The sequence below is a fragment of the Grus americana genome, chromosome 3, assembly GCF_028858705.1.
Source record: "Grus americana isolate bGruAme1 chromosome 3, bGruAme1.mat, whole genome shotgun sequence".
Lineage (NCBI taxonomy): Eukaryota > Metazoa > Chordata > Aves > Gruiformes > Gruidae > Grus > Grus americana.
Window position 1 is genome coordinate 67,367,047 of NC_072854.1, and position 16,301 is coordinate 67,383,347.

General features: G+C 39.6%; 1 protein-coding gene across 6 annotated transcripts in view; it reads right to left on the reverse strand.

Moving 5' to 3' along the window:
* Nucleotides 1–7,286: 7,286 nt before the first annotated feature.
* TULP4 (TUB like protein 4) overlaps nt 7,287–16,301 on the reverse strand; it is a 176,639-nt gene continuing 167,624 nt past the window's right edge. For all 6 annotated transcript variants that reach the window (XM_054819136.1, XM_054819130.1, XM_054819132.1 and 3 more), the window contains one exon: nt 7,287–14,913. In XM_054819136.1, the coding sequence (XP_054675111.1) occupies nt 14,797–14,913 (117 nt within the window). In that variant the 3' untranslated portion in view covers nt 7,287–14,796. The remainder of the gene's footprint in view (nt 14,914–16,301) is intronic.

Sequence of the window (16,301 nt, forward strand, 5' to 3'; positions counted from 1 at the left end):
CTGAAATGATGGCTTATTCAACCAGTCTGAGTCAGGCACAGATAACCGTTGTCACAGGGCTTCTCTGTGTCACTGCATTAGAAAAGTCATTGTCAGGAACCTCCTGGGAGGAAAATCCAGTTAATTTGGTGAGCTTGCTGTGTATAAAGCTCCTGGGAGTAGCATTCAGCTCATGGAGTCAATGAACCAAGGTCAGAAAATTCAGCTACTGGTGTCATTTGAAGTAGCAAAGTTTAATAATGCTTTTTGAAGCCATCGGTGTTGCCAGACTTTGTTCAGATCCTACACCCTGGTAGGTAGCTTCAAAGTGATGATTAAGCTTTCAACAATGGTGCCTTGCCTGTTGGTGACATCTTTTTGCACTGTAACATTTAAGCTTTACATGTTTATCAGCCAAAAATTGATTATTAATACAATAAGAATTATATACATTCATTGTTTAAAAGCATCATAAACAGACAACATAATATATTCCCTTAGCATGTTAATATACTATAAAACACTTTTATAAGAGTCTATTTCAAACAAAATAATTCACATCCATGTCTTACAAATCTTCAGCAAAACTACCTTACTTGGTATCTTTCTTCATCTTTAATCTTCTGGTAGGTAGAGCTTTGCAGTTTGCACTTTGTTCAAGCAAAGGCATTTCTGATTTGGACACGTGCATGGACAGAGGAGGACACACCCGATAATAAATGTGAAAGGCAGCTGCGGTGGTGATGATCCAAACATCCGCTCCATGTCCAGATTCTTCTGTGTATCAGTTGTTTAGCCACAGCTCGCAGCACTGAGCAAAAGAGGTTTGCACTGCAGCGACTGCCTCCAAATTCCAGTGTGCCTGTACATGGTGCAAACAGACATAGCGTATAACCCAAAGGCAGCCGGGACTGACTTCATTCATGTTGGAAGAAAGGCTAACAAAAGAAAGTTATTGACACCGACTATTGCCCATCACAGGATTTTATGTCACCTATGTTTCAAAGATGTCTGTTGAAGTCACCAGTGTTTGGAGCTACACCTGCTTGAGTTTTCCATCTCCCAACTTTCCCTCACCTATAAAAGCACCAGCAGTGTTAACATCCCAAATAAAACACACAGGCTTGTCACAGCTCCACCAACACCAACCTCAGGGGAGCATTCGGCTTCATGGGTGCCTGTGAATCTTGCGTTCTGACCATCTGATATTCTGGGGGCAAGGTATAAAATTGCTGCATCCAAGGCTGAGCTCAAGAATAGTCATGTCTTCAGGGGTAACTGTGGGTGATTTGTACCCATCACTTGAGGCACAGACTGCATGCAAAAAAGCCCATCAGCTTTTCCTAAGAGAATATAGCAAGTTTTTTTCAAGACACTCATTAGCTCAGGGACTCATTTATCATATGGAGAATTTATCACGTAAACGTACTCTCTTCTGCCACGAATTTGATGAGGCCTGAGTTGCTGATTGGATTAAAAACCTTTCTCCGTTGCTACACAGTTCTGTTCTTGAAATGAATACTTGCTTTGGGTCCTCTGTTGCCTCTCTCTGTCATCTGTTGGAAATACCAAACATAACATAAATTCTGCAGCTTCTGTATCATTTGGTAGTGCTAATGACCTGGTGAAGTTAATGCCTAGTTAACGCTGTTCATTCTTTGGATTAAATTCATTCTGTAGTAACAGAGAAAACGACGATCTCAGTAGGAGTCATACTTGTAACCCATCCAATGTTGCCTGTGCCCAGGGAATACGCAGGGACTCCTTTGGCTCTCTGTGTTGCACAACAATTACTATTTGTCCTAACAAATCCCTCCAACATCCCTTCCTAAGCACTTTCCAACTCCATTCTTTCTGTTGGTACTTGAAAACATCTTAAATTTCTACTCAGACATCTAGTCATAATGTTTCTGTGCAGGTGAATCACTTCTAAACCAATTCCTCCTGATATTATCATATGCTTCTTCCCTAACTTTACATACTTTACTTGGTTATCAACAACATCAAATTGGCCAAGCAGTTAACAGACTGACAGCATCTGCCTCATTAGCACTGACTGCATTTATCTCATGCTCTCAAACTTTCCAAACGAAGCTTCAATACCCACCTGGTAATTTAAAGTCCTATGTACTTACAGGTCTTCACGAGTTATCTTGAAATTAATGAGTTAAATCATGGCTGTCAGTTGTTTTGTATGATTACTAACTCATTCATGTAATTGCCACCTAACTCAACTATTTTGAGAGTAAATTTCATTGTACATCCTGTTCTTTGAATCTCTTCAGCTGATTACTTCTCAATTGCCTGCTACACTAAGATTCTTCCAAAAGAACACAGAGATCCAAAGACACTTGACGTCATCAGTTGTGTGTAAAAGTCTACTCAAAACCATTTTAAACATCTGTTCTTTTGATTAAATTGTTTTCAACTTTGTCTCTTGCATTGAGTAATCTACACATAGCAGATTAACAGAAAAACTTTGGGAACATGATAAATATCACTTTATCTTCATGAATTCCATGGTTTGGGCTTTCAGACCTGACCTCCAGCTTAGGACAGCTGCATTTCTTGGATCTTTTCTTCCTTGGCTTGCTTGTAACTTCACAGATGCAAGCAATCTTGCTACCAGGTCGTTCATCATTATTATCTTTGGATAAATATTTTCCTAATGGATGTAAATGGCTCTTAGTATGCCACATTTTCTATTTCAGAATATTTAATTTTAGATCATAATTCTCACCATCTTCTATAATTTTATTTTGATTCTCTTCACGTTTAATATTCACACAGTAACGATTTCTGCAAAAAAACCCCCACGTTTCCACAGCCACCATCTTTCTAGTGATGATGGCACGGATGACCATGACTGTAGATATTGCATTGAGAAATCTGAATACAAGTGATTTACACTACTGCATCAGCTCATGAGTTTCGTCCTTACTTCTTCTGAAATAAGGTACATTCTGTCTCATATGCTGTTGATCCACTCCTGACAGCTTCACTGACTTCCCCGAGGCCTCTCCTTTCTCAATTGCTATTGCCTTGCTCTTTGGACAGCTTTTTCATCACAAACGTACTGCAGTCCTTCCGATGATACTCGGTGTGATGCATTTTACTCTCACTCAAGTTTTCCATGATCTCCAGAAGTGGAATCTAATTCTGGATTCTGGCAGCTCTCTGAAGGATGCTCTCTCAGTTTATGGCCTGAGAGGACACTTCATCGGCATCTGGAACTCCTGAAGTTCATAGCAGAACTTCCAGTGTGAATTATACATATGCCACAGTTTTTAGAAACATGTCCACTCTTTTTTTCACATTCACTGATATGTTCTGTTGATCAGACACAATTCACATCTGCTAAAACCTGTATATTTTACAAACGGCAGATAAAATTTTTAGTAATATACCAATAGGAATACTAGCAGTGGATTTCTCAACAAAACTGGAATCTTGGGTTTAGTGACTCTCTAAGCCATACAAATAAGCTTGTCAAAATGAATGTTTGCCACCTCAGATAATACTAGCTACCATGCCAGCTCAAGGAGAAAAATCTAATGGTATGTTCATAGACCTGATGAAAAGAAGGATGCTTCCCTCATTAGAAAGCATCATAAAATGAGAGAGAGAAGTCAAATCACAGTTAGGTGACTTCTGAAGATGAGACTCTGCATTTGGCTGCCTCCACATGAGGCAATTAGAAGACTCCATGAAGTTTAAATCATCTTGAGTATCCTCCCTTTGCTATAACTGCCTCATATAGACTCTTCTCCAAAATAAACATCCTTTCAGATGACAAGAAAGTAACAAAGTCCTAAATGGCTTTGAAAGGAAAAGGAAGAAATTAATCACACCAAAACTGTGGAACAAAGAGAACAAAGATACTCTTGTTTTAAGAGAGAGGACTATCACCACAGAGTGCAATGAGAAAGGAGAACAAAGAAATGTTACTTACTGTAGTTCAAATCTAACTTTCCTCTTTATCCATGAGGAAGTGAGAAATGGAAGAAAACATGGAAGAGTTGGACAAGATAAAAATATCAGGAGATGCAACAAAGCAAAACATTCCTCCAGATGAACAGGCTTCCCTTTGATCAAACACAAAAAGATCTGAAATGTGTCTGTTTTAAAGAGAAAATGAGAATATGCAATACACAACTATAATGGATGAGGAGCAAGATGAAAGGTCTGAGATGAATCTCAATTGGTATAAAGCGCTCCAGTTTTGTGGGTTTTTTCTAATCTTGTACAATTCTCTCACAGCCAGGTAATTACTTAGCCCTGGAGTATATCCCATTAAGATTGCATAATGAAAGCTAGGCTGCTGTTGAAAAAATGAGCACTAAGTAAAGACTGCTATTTTATTATTGATAGTTATTTTGGTAGTAATGCCAATAAAAAATGGAATATACCGTTGACCAGAGAACATCGACAACAATAACCTGTCTTGGTGAAAAAGCTCATGATCTAGCCAGGAGTTATTAAATCATATATACAATATTAACTATAAGTATAGCTGCTGTAGTCCCAGTTTCTTTTTAAAAAGCTCCTGCTTAAATATTGTTCCCTCACTGCACATGTCTGCACATGACCTTCTGACCTCTAAACCAGGCAGCATAAATACAGGGCACTGGGCACAAATAGCTCTTGTATTCATCTAAATCATAAAAAGAAGATGGCACTATTACCAACAACAACTACAATCACATATAAAAAAAGAACAAGTAAATACTACTAATCCCTGTACGAGGCAAGAAAATTATCACAGGAATCTTTCCAGGCTATTTTCCTAAAGTGTCACTTTTTTATTTGTTTACTGCAGCCCCTGTTAACTGATAATTTTTGCATTTCCAGGCAGGCATGTCTCAGTAGTCATCTCCCCCAAACAAGCCACCTCCCCAGATCTGTTTGCCTCCTTTCATGCCTCCTCTCTCTCAAGAGCCAGTTACAGCTTCAGTGTTCTCATTTAGTCTCATTTATCTACCAGCATGTACAGAAAGTTTATTTACAAACTGCAAGTGACTACATGTGCTAAATTTAGCTAGTTGCACCCAGCAGAGAGGGGCCTTCTGAAAACGATCTTCCGGAACAACAAACCAAACCGCATTAGCTGAGTTCCTTGAGCAAAGAAGATACAGACTGTTACCATGACTGAATCAATTACCAGCGCTGTGGCTGGTAGAAACACCCAAATTAACACTAACAAAGGGCAGGGGAGCAGATAACTATATTTTAAGTCAACATCCAACAAAAAGAAGGAAAACCCTGAAAACTGCTGGAACCTCGATCTAAAAGGAAACTGCATGAATCAGCTTTGTTCACGTGGCCAGTGAAACACTGAAACCAGCCAAAGCAAAAAGCAAAAAAGCACAAGGCCGAAGCAGAGTGCCATGAGAGAAGCTATATTGCTGTTCCATTTCTCTGTCTCCAAATTTAACAAATAATTTCATAATTTCTGCATTTTAGGAGAATTGGCATTTTGACTGTAAAATTGTCTAAAGCCAAGGGAGATTTCACGAGTGCTGGCAGACCCCCAGCACTCATTCCCTGAGCCACGCTGATGCTGGAAGAGGACTTTCCACAGCTGCCGTGCAAAGCATTCAGGCACCACGCTGGGAATCCTCCCCCTTCTCCTCATTCCCAGAGGCTGATACTCCAGGTTTAAGGGTTTTTTTTAGAAATGCTGGTGTACGAATGGTGACACTGGTACACAGTGAGAATCCAGTTGAGCCCGGTGTTGTGTCTCCCTACAATAGCCATTTGCAGATTCCTCAGGAAGAGCAAGAACAGAGCAAAATCATATGGTATTTCCCCTACTATTCTCCCAGCCTCTGACTATTTTCAGCTCAGGGAACTTTCTGCCCGTTGTAGTTTGTTTAGAGTCCCAATGTGCTTTTCCAGTCTCGCTTGAATTCTTGTAAACTTACTGTACCACAGCATCCTTTGGCAAAGCAGGCTGCTATTCACCTCCTTGAAGAACCACCACCTTTTGTGTGATAGCCTGCCTCACTATTATTTCATTTTATAGCTTATTTTCATTTTATGTTGTTTAGAGACAACAGACAATCCCTACCCACCTTTCTGCATTACTCCTGTTTTTGCTGGCTCTCTAGCAATCCCTTTAAGTTATCTCTTTTTCCAGGCTGAAGAGTCCTAGCCTTTGCAGTTATTCCTCATGTAGAAGTTGATTTATGCCTTGATCTTCCTTGTTGCCCTGCTGTGAATCTTCACTAGATCTATCTACCTTATCTAAGACAAGGGGACTGGTACCGCAGAGTATGCAAAGCGTGGTGACTGACAGTTTTATACAGTGACCCTGTATTTTCTGCTTTGCTGTCGATTCTTTTCCTAAACATTACTAATATTTTATTTCTTTCAACTGCTGCTGAGCACTAACCTGATGTTTTCAGAGAGCAATCTATCAAACCCTCAGAGGTCTCTTCTGAGTAGTAGACATCACTTTGGAGGCCATTACCGCAAACGTGAAGTTAGAACTATTACTTCCCCATGCATATCATTTTACATTTACCTATACTGACTTTCACCTGCCATTTTATTGCCAAGTTTCATAAAGACTTTCTGAGATTCTTGTCAATTTACCATTGCCTTTGCTATTTTAAATAACTTCCTATCATCAGTAAACTTTGTAGCTCAAACTCTTTTCAAGGCCACCCATGAATATGGTGAACAGGTAAGGATCCAGCACAGATCCCTGCAAAACTCCACCGGTAACCTGGCTCCATTATGAGGATCCATGCCAGGATTCCCTCATTTGTGCCACGGCTAGGATGTTTATTATGCAAGGTAAGCTACTTTACTGCTTTTTTTCATTTCCTCAACCCCTAGAATACTTATTTTCGTTAAAAACCAGAGAATGAACACTGGCCATCACAGCATTTTATTCTGTTATTGAAGATGACAGGACAGAGGAGTCTCTCATGGTAAATGGTAAAGTTTCCAGTATATCAATGACAAAATGAGAAGTACCACAAACCCCAAAGGCAATTTCCTTAAAAAAGAAAGCAAGCAGAGGGGAAATAGCGTAAGACCCGGCTGATATCCAGGCAGGTAGGAACATTATTACCATGAAAACTTTGCCATCCATCCTCCCATATGAATGACACAAAGTATGATAGGCTGGTACACGCATCAGGTTCAGTGGAACTTGTGGATACAGTTATTGAAAAGAGAAAGCATAATGGCATCTGGCTATCTGTTATCCAGGTTGTTCCAGGGCAGGTTTGTCATCTGCTTTAAAAGTATTTAAGGTGCTTGACAAGATGCAGAATGCAACAAAAACAAGTCAGGAATTTTCTAGTCTGCAAAATTTTATTAAGCAACAGCTGGACAACTCTTACAACTCCAAATCATCAAGGAAAAACAGGGCAATCAGTCCATCTCTCAATCATGTAGACAGTAAAGAATTTGGACAAACCACATTTTTATAGGGAAACCAACAATGCTTTCTAGGCACCTCCTGGAAAATCTATCACACAAGATACATAAAAGGAGAGGCAGATCAGGGTAGTTTTTAAGTACAATGGAATCCAGGTAAACCATGGTATACTGAGGAGAAAAAAAAAAAGAAAACTTGAGATTCCCCAAAATATATTTAAAAATAGTATAGGTATGTAAAAGTACACAAATTGTGTACCAAATTTTCAAAAGCCTTAAGAAAAACATGCTGGGCTTGCTAGCTTAAGAATGCATGCACCTGCATGACTATATGCTCATTAAATTTAAAAAAAAAAAAAATCCAAAATCATGTTCAAAGTTATAGTACCAAAATAATGCATTTATAAACAAATGCAACTCCCCTTCTTTTTCAGGAAACACTACAGTGCCTTTTCAATCAAATGCATCCCCATGCTATTCCACAACACCATATATTTTATCTACAATAAACAACGAGATCTTGAACAGACATACCCTTCCCCAAACGCACAACACACAAAAAGAAAAAGAAGCAGTGAATGCGAAATCATGAAACCAAAGGCAACCAAAGGCAAAACATGTATCAAGCAAACAAAAGAAACAAAGGGAAAATTAGGAAAGTGCTGAACAAACAGCTTGAAACAACACAGGTAGGAATTACAAGTTCAGCACTATTCCAATGAAATACTTGAAACTCAGGTGTCTCCACATTGTTCAGAAATGTTTCTCTTTTAATATTACTTTAACCGTAATCGTATCTTAAACCATCTACTTGGCCAGTAAGATAAACATTCCACAAATAGATAACATTTGTCAGGATTCAGAATTGCTGAATCAGTTCATATTTTAAAATTTGTAATAATGTAAATTGGAGGACAAGGATTAAGTATAAAGTGGCAGGCTTTAACATCATACCATCTAATTTTTTCATTGAACGCTCTGGATAGGGTGTTTTCATTTATTTAAGTCTCACAAAACCACGTTGTTTTGATCCTGCAGTCAGCTCTGGGTCAGCAAACCTGTGCACTTGCATAGTGCTCCACAACAATCAATTTGCCTTGAAGCACAAATTTCTAATTATAGATTCATTTGCAAAATCACAAGTTGAAGGGTGAAGTTTTTAATTTTCTTAGCAAGAATTGCTTCACTGAATCCTATTTCATTCTTTTAATCGGTTAATTGTTTTTGTCTTAAAAACTTAATTTTCTGGATGCAGCAACAATCAAACTGCCCAAAGAAATTATCTCCTGATACGTCTTCAGAGATATCACGCAACATGCAAAGCTGAGTCTTTTAATCTTAAAACTTCTCTGCAGGAATTTTAAAGAAGAAAATTAAATAAATACAAAGATAAAATAATTCACATAGCCCCATGTTCGCAAGTAATAATTAATCTTACTCCTCAAGAATGGTGTATGTAAATTCCAATCCTGCAAAGAAGACCCGTGGTGCCTACCTGCAGACTACTCCTGAGGGTAGCAGGACTCTAAATTGGTATTTGCTGATGGAGGATTGTGCTTGCCTTGAAGGTGAAGGGACTTGAAAATGAAAAAATTTGTCTACCAGAATGTTTCCATTTTTGTCAGCAGCATAACATTTGCTCTCTTATACTGGGAAAACTGTTATGCCAATCTCTAAATAACATAAACAGCTTGCTCTCCTGTGATGGAATCCTAGAAACAGAAATAAAAGGCAAAAATCCGAATGACTACTCTGTGGCCAGGATTTTACTTCTAGCATTCTTCAGGGGGGTTATATGGAACTGTCAATATAGTTGTTGGCTAAGGCTTTACAATTTTCTTAAGTGGACATATGGGTCATATCAGTCATTCTTACTTCATAATCACACAGTAATGGGAAAGTACATTTTGGGATGGATTCTACTCTCTTATCTATCTTGGTGTAACCATATAGTGAGGCTAGAAGTTGGCCTTCTGTCAGCATGTCATGCATGTGACTCATCTGTTACCAACCTCCAAGTCAGATTTACTGGTCTGGAATGGTTTGGGCTCTGCAGAAATGTGCAGTTTCCAAACTGTTGCTCTTGGAAATGCACTCTTAAACACCAGTGAAAACTTACTCTGTCTTCTCTCCCCTTTTTCCTCAATCGAATCAGTTTTTGCACGTATTTTTGCACGTCTTCATATGAGGATTTAAACTGTTTCTGACAGGTAACAGGGCACCAAGATAACATAGGATGACACGCACCAGGCTGCAAAAAGCAAATGCGCAGAAATTGTCTGAGGCAACAATCAGGCAAGCTCTGAAATCTGTTTGGAATTTCTGAGAGGACACTAAAAAGACACATCAAGGAAAGCCTGGACCTATGGGAAGTCTAGGCTCAAGGCTTCAGCAAAGTCAGATATCTTTGTCTGACACCTGTACATCTTCATGCATCTTCATAAAAACAACAGAATAAAACTGGAGAGAGAAATGTGGAACTGTTTTACTTGTGGTTGCATCACAGAAAGTTTATCTAACTGAGATGAACCTGTGTACAGATTTACTGTCATACAACCAATATTCAGGCAGCCCATGGCACATGTTACTGCCACCTCTGGAACTGAGTGCAAAATTATTAACATGATAATTCCTTTTTTCCCTCTATCACTCCCCTCCTCATAGATTCTTACGGCGTTGCAGAAACATGATATTCTCACTGTGTCAAGCTAAAATTTGCCACTCCATGCATGGTGCACTTCATACCAGATTTTAAGTATAAATTTTTAACTCTGTTAGGAGCTATATTTTGAGGATATCAGCCATATTTTTTCAAAAGAATCAGGTTCTCTGTTGCATCCCTTTGCAACTCCAGTGGAGCAGATTCTGACTTCAAGCAGCCACCATGGCTACCGGCTGGCATTGGGGCCTTCTCTGCCCAAAGCTGCTGCAGCCCAAACCCTGCGGAAGCCCCACGCTGCTGTTGGAGCAGACCTAGGAGGAGGAGTGGGAGGGCGCTGCTCCACCAGGTCTCCGACAGAGCGTCTTGAAGAGGCAAAGCTGCTGCAGGCAGCATCAGGGCTCAGCTCCATCAGCTCTGTGCAGCGCTAGCTCAGATATCAGAAGCACTATGGCTGTGTTGGAATCAGCTGAGCCCAGTTGAAGAAGGAGTGTCATTAGTCTGAGCAGAGGCAAATTTACTGCTACACTATTTCCTGTGCCTCAGCTAGCTTATTCCAAGCTAGTTTGCGTATCTCTGCATAGCACTGAATGATGCCGTTGCCAAACCCTACTAAACTATGCAATGCGCTTCTTACAAACTGAGCTTGTATCGTTATACCTTCTTTTACCATGTAACCCACCTTATTTTATATCTCAAGTAAAAGCACTGTACTAAGAAGGTGGAAAGAAAATCAAGCCTTATATTTTTAAAACCACTCCCAACTGAAATACATAGTTTGAAACACAGGAGGAAAACAGTGGAGAAGGACACATTTCTGTAGGTCCCAAAGAAGTCATCTACACTCTTTGTAGTCTACACAGTCCTCCACAGCAAACCCACTGCATTCAGCTGCCAAAAAACTTTTTTTGCCTGCCTGCATTATGGATTTTGCACACTATCCAGCAAAAACAGGTCTTCCTATATGCATTTTTAACTTCTTGCAGCAAAATGTACTGCTAGCAAACAATTACTTACAAAGATGCTCTAAATATAAATAAGAAAGTGTGTATAACTCACTGATACATAGTAATAAAATATTCCCTAAATCACTTATTACATTATGCAAGATAAATAATTTGTCTTTTGGACATTAACAGGAAATCTGCATTAAATTATCTTTAAAAAACCACTCAAAACTCCCTCAAAAAAAACCCACAAAACAACAAAAACCCCATAACCCCCCCAGACTGTCACAATTATTGCACAACTAAAAAAAAAAAAAAAGCTTTGGAGAAAACATATTTAATAACTGGAAATTACTGTATGTATAAAAGAACTAGTTATTTCTGAACACTTTGCTACATTCTTCCTAGAAGAACTCAGTTATCTACAGAAAATCTGGGTTTTACTAATGAAATACAAAATGTAACACCTATCTTTTGGCTGAATGCAATAGCAATCTTCAGGATTTAAGTGACTGTTTTTTTTGGGGGGGGGTGTGCTTTTAAAGTTGTTTCCTATATTGTACCTCAATGAAAAATAAAAGAACTGTTACTTTCACTTGTTCTTTGTGTAATTTAGGATCCAGTTGCACACTCAGACATTTACATAATTCCTACTCCTTTCAGTGAAATTCTATATATTTGAGAGTATTTTCTCTAACCTAGGTATTCTCTATGCCATTAAAATCCTCAATTAAAGGGCTCTGTTAAATCATTTTCAAAAAGATAAAAGGTTATCTTATCCCATAGCATTTTCTGACAAGTAAATGGAAAGGATGCTGGAAATTGCATTTATTTTCCTAATTTTTGATAGTTATTCCTTGTGCTTTGCTGGGGCAGAAAACAGGTCGCTTCTATGCCCAGGCTCTTTGTAAGTGCCACCAGAAGGATGCAATCATGACTTGGGCCAATGAAATCAAATTACTAACTCTGCTACTTGTTGTATCAGGTTTCATTTCTTGGTTCTCCATCTCCATAAAACTGCTGATAATTGGAAAAATTTGGCAATGAACCAAGTGAAGAGGAATACTGTTCCCTGGAAGGTTAAAAAACCTGCACACAGAAGTCCTTCTATTTAGATTAGATTTTGCTCAGACAAAAACATTCCTGCTGTTTCCACGTAATAAGAATTTTGGCTTAGAACTAGAGGTGATGTTCCTTCCAGCTGAAGGTATCTAACACGTGACTGAGCAACCCTTCCCTCAGCAAGCAAGCAAGGGTATGTTTCTCCTCTTATGGTGGTCAGTGTGTGCCTGTGATACTCTAATTCGGGTATGACTGGTTAGCAAAGACTTTAGGGCAGGTGAGGACTCTCAGCAGCCAACTTTCCTCCTTGTGTATTGGAATCAGTGGACTGAGCATTCAATCTACTCTTTGTACAGTGTATAATAATATAGACAAAGGGCTTAATAGTGCTTCCTCCACAAAAACCCAAGGGAAGCATTTCCATTGATTTTAAAAGGAAAAGAACCAAATCCATTTTGGATCCTCTGTTCCACACACATTATGCATACAGGCACTCCAACTGCTGAATAAATCATGCATGTGAGAAAGAATACAAATGGGTCCAGACAACTGATGGAAATTCAACAATTAATTAATTAAAACAAACAACAGTCTGCTAGATGCCAAGGGGAATGTTGTGCCTGACCACTCCCACACACAAGCAGAAGCTGCTGAGATCTGGGATAATACAGGCACGGTACCATTTACTTCCCTCTTCCTTCCTTCCTACCTCTGCTTCCTCTCTCCAAGGAAACCATCTTGCAGGTGATTGTTCCTGGACTCACCCTGCAGGACATTACCTGTGGATGACCTGCCTCATCATCTCTCTCAGCAACTCTCTGAAACTCTTCTCTGACTGGTACTATTCCCTCTGTGCTGTACAGCTCTAGAAGCCTCAGAAGAGCAGAAGTTACAAGCTCACTGTAACTTCTACTACAGCAGGGCCCTGTCTTACGCAATGTGTTCCTCTAGAACGAATTAAATGCAACACGCATCTGCCCTACCATTGGGATTTAAGAAAAGCAAAGAGAGAAAATCACACCTATTCATCTTAAGTTATACTGAGTTTTTCAAGTAAGAAGTTAAACTGTGGATAAAAGACAAAGACAAAGCAGCCATTGACACTTCAGCTAACATATCTTTCTCAGTGTGCCTTTCATTTCAAAAGAGTAATTTCTGAAGGAAATCTGCAATTATGTTTTGTAATCTAATGTGCAAGTAATTATGTGAATAGTTGTGGGTTTTGTGTATTACTGGGGAAACTACTTCCATATAAAAACATGTTCTGTAGCAAAATGCAGGTGAGGAGGAAAGAGAGAAAGCAAATAAATATGTGCACAGCACACGGACAACACAGAAACTCTTCTGTGCAAGCAACCCTTCTGAAATGCTCAACAGGTCTGCAGGTCCACCAGAAAGAACTGCAGACAGAGAGTCATGCTATGGTTATTAAGCTTTCCTCTAAAACGCTGCATGTAAACTTTGGCTCCCCGCTCTTATCTGGAGCATTACATTCTCAAACCACAGTCACAAAGACTACTCAAGTGGCAAGGTGATAAAAGGGATGATTCTGTCCAATTTTTCCTTCCTCTTTCAACTCATTTGTTCTCCAGCCAGCCATGATGTTGTTTCCTATAACAAAATTGCTTTCCCAATGAAATTGCTTCTTGTAATGACTTGCTACACTTCTGTCTTCTTCCTAATTCAAGCACTGATAGACTGTTGTAGAACCTGGTTCATGATTGCTAAGAAGACTGAATACACTAGGCCTTCTCATTTGCTTGAAAGACTTTGTTTATAAAGTGTTAACGCATTTAAATGAGGAGCATGTACAGGCATGGCCTCAGAGGTACATCTGGTCACACTGTCCCTCTCCCAACTACAGGCTAAATCGGAGAATACTGCTGATCATTATGAGCAAAGAAGCAACGCTCATGATTATTTCCTCCCCTATTTTCTGTCACCTACTGAAAGATGTTTATCCCCAACAGCAAAAGAAGCAATGCTCATAATTATTTCCTCCTCTATCTTCTGTCACCTACTGAAAGATGTTTATCCCCAATAACACCACACAAAACAAGCAGACATACAGTGGGTTTTTAAACCACCCATTGGTAACAATTGTTTCTCTTCTGAATAATACATCATTATTTATAAATTAAACATTGACCTACATAAGCCTCCTTGGAACTTGTGGTGCTCGGTTATTATCAGAGATCAGAGAAGAAACATGTGTCTTCAAGTATTATAGCTTCTTTTTTTTCTTTTTTTGCTGCTATCACTGATGTTGTAGTTGTGGTAGTAGTAGTAGTACAAACTGGACCAGAAAAAAAGTTATGTTCCCTGTTTTAAAAAGAACAGCATGATATAAGGCAGTCTATCAAAAAGAGCAGTCTTTTTTAATCCCCCTATGAGCTTACATCAGCTACTGTAGCAAACACGGCAGAACCACCACAACAAGCCAAAAGCCACACTTCTCCACGTAACACTGAATGGCTCTCAACCCTTTGCTCTTTCTGAGACCCAGCACAATGCTTAAAAAGAAAGAAAAAAAAAAAACACCTGAAAACAAACAAACAAACAAAACGGAAAACAGCCCCCCACCCTCCACCCCACGACTGATTAGAGTTAATGCCCTTCTGTTGGGCACCAAGAGAGACTTTTCCAGTTTTACTGCCACCTTCGCTCCCAGGCACCTCTGCACACCAAAAGCAGGCTGCCCTGACATTTTCCGGTTATGAGAAGGTTAATATTTTCCTTTCTCCAGTCTCTGCTTGTTCATTTGAGGCGTTGAGTCACATTAGCCAGAGCAACAGCAAAGGCTTGCACTGCAGAAAATGGATACTGAAAGTCCAAAATGTAAGCATTGCCATCAATCCTTCCAAACTGCATCACCTGGGAAGCGGGGGAAGAGGAGAAGGGAAGGAAAAAGATAACAAGGTCAAAAAAAGTGAACCATAGAAAAGAACCAGAGAAGAATAAAAGCAAAAGCTTTTGCTCATTTGTAAGAACACCTCACCTCCTGAGCTAATATGAATGGGGCTACTCACAGAATGGGGCATGACGCCAAAGAAAAGTAAGAGCACTGTACTACTAGTCTGTATAGAGTATTTGACTGCAATACTTGACTCTGTAGAGTAAATTCATCTTTAAAACATGCTAGACTGTATACAGCATTGGTGTTAAGTAGATTGTCACCACTTACTTCAGCAGATGTGGGTTACACCAGTGTCATGCTACCTGCAGGAAAATACCATTCTCTCCCTTGGAGAGATCCTATCATCAGATTTTGTTTTCAAAGAAAGGAGCTTTCAGGGAAGGGGAATAAGCGATCTCCTCACTCTAGCACTTCATAGCCGGTAAGCGGTATATTCTTGGCAGTTCTGTTTTCCTTTGCATAAACTTCACTAGCTCATAATTACACCAAGAATGAATTAGCAAAGGGGCAGTGGAAGCTGTCTGAAATGTAAAGCAAGGCTAGTCAGGTTGTTCATTGTTCTTCCGCAGGGAATATCTGAAGTTCGGCCTATTACTACTGCTTTTTCATTCGCTTTATCAGAAGCCCAGGTCATATTTCCTCTATATTAAAGATGCTTGAGCCCAGGTCATATTTGCTCTATAGTAAAGATGCTTGAGCTAGAATGGAGGCTGTTTGTGCAAGCTGAGTTTGTTCCCCCACCACGAAAACCTAGGGCCAGGTGATTTTGCACAGCTGTCCACGGACACATATCCACAGCCATTTAACTAAAGAAGAAAGGGATATAAATGGCTCTGATCACTGCCTTTGTAATGAGCTGCTGTTACACACAAACAAAACCGAGAGACTACCGTTGGTCATGCATGTTAGATATTTAACTCCCAAGTTAGATCAGAGGAGTTGAGAGCCTTGATATTTTTAAGAAATCAAAAGTGACTTACAGAGATGGGACAACTGGATAAGGAAATAAATATCTGTCTCCTGAATCTCAGTCCAGTGTCCTGATTGGTATCACTTAATAGCCTGGGTATAAGTAACATCCCACTCAGGCCAAGGTAAGAGAGCCTAAAATTAAACATTCTGATTTTCTGAACTATCCACAGATCCCTCTATCCACAGATGGTTCAGAAGTGGCCCAGGAGCGCTTTGTTCTGGGGAGGGTCAGTGCCTCCCTCCTCTAGCATTAAGAACCAGCCCCCAAGGCCTGGTAACTCACGAGGGAAAATTTTGGCATGGAGGGAACCTAACTGCCCGTCCATCGTCTCTGCCTTAGCTATCTGCTGACTGGCTGACCTTTGTGAGCATT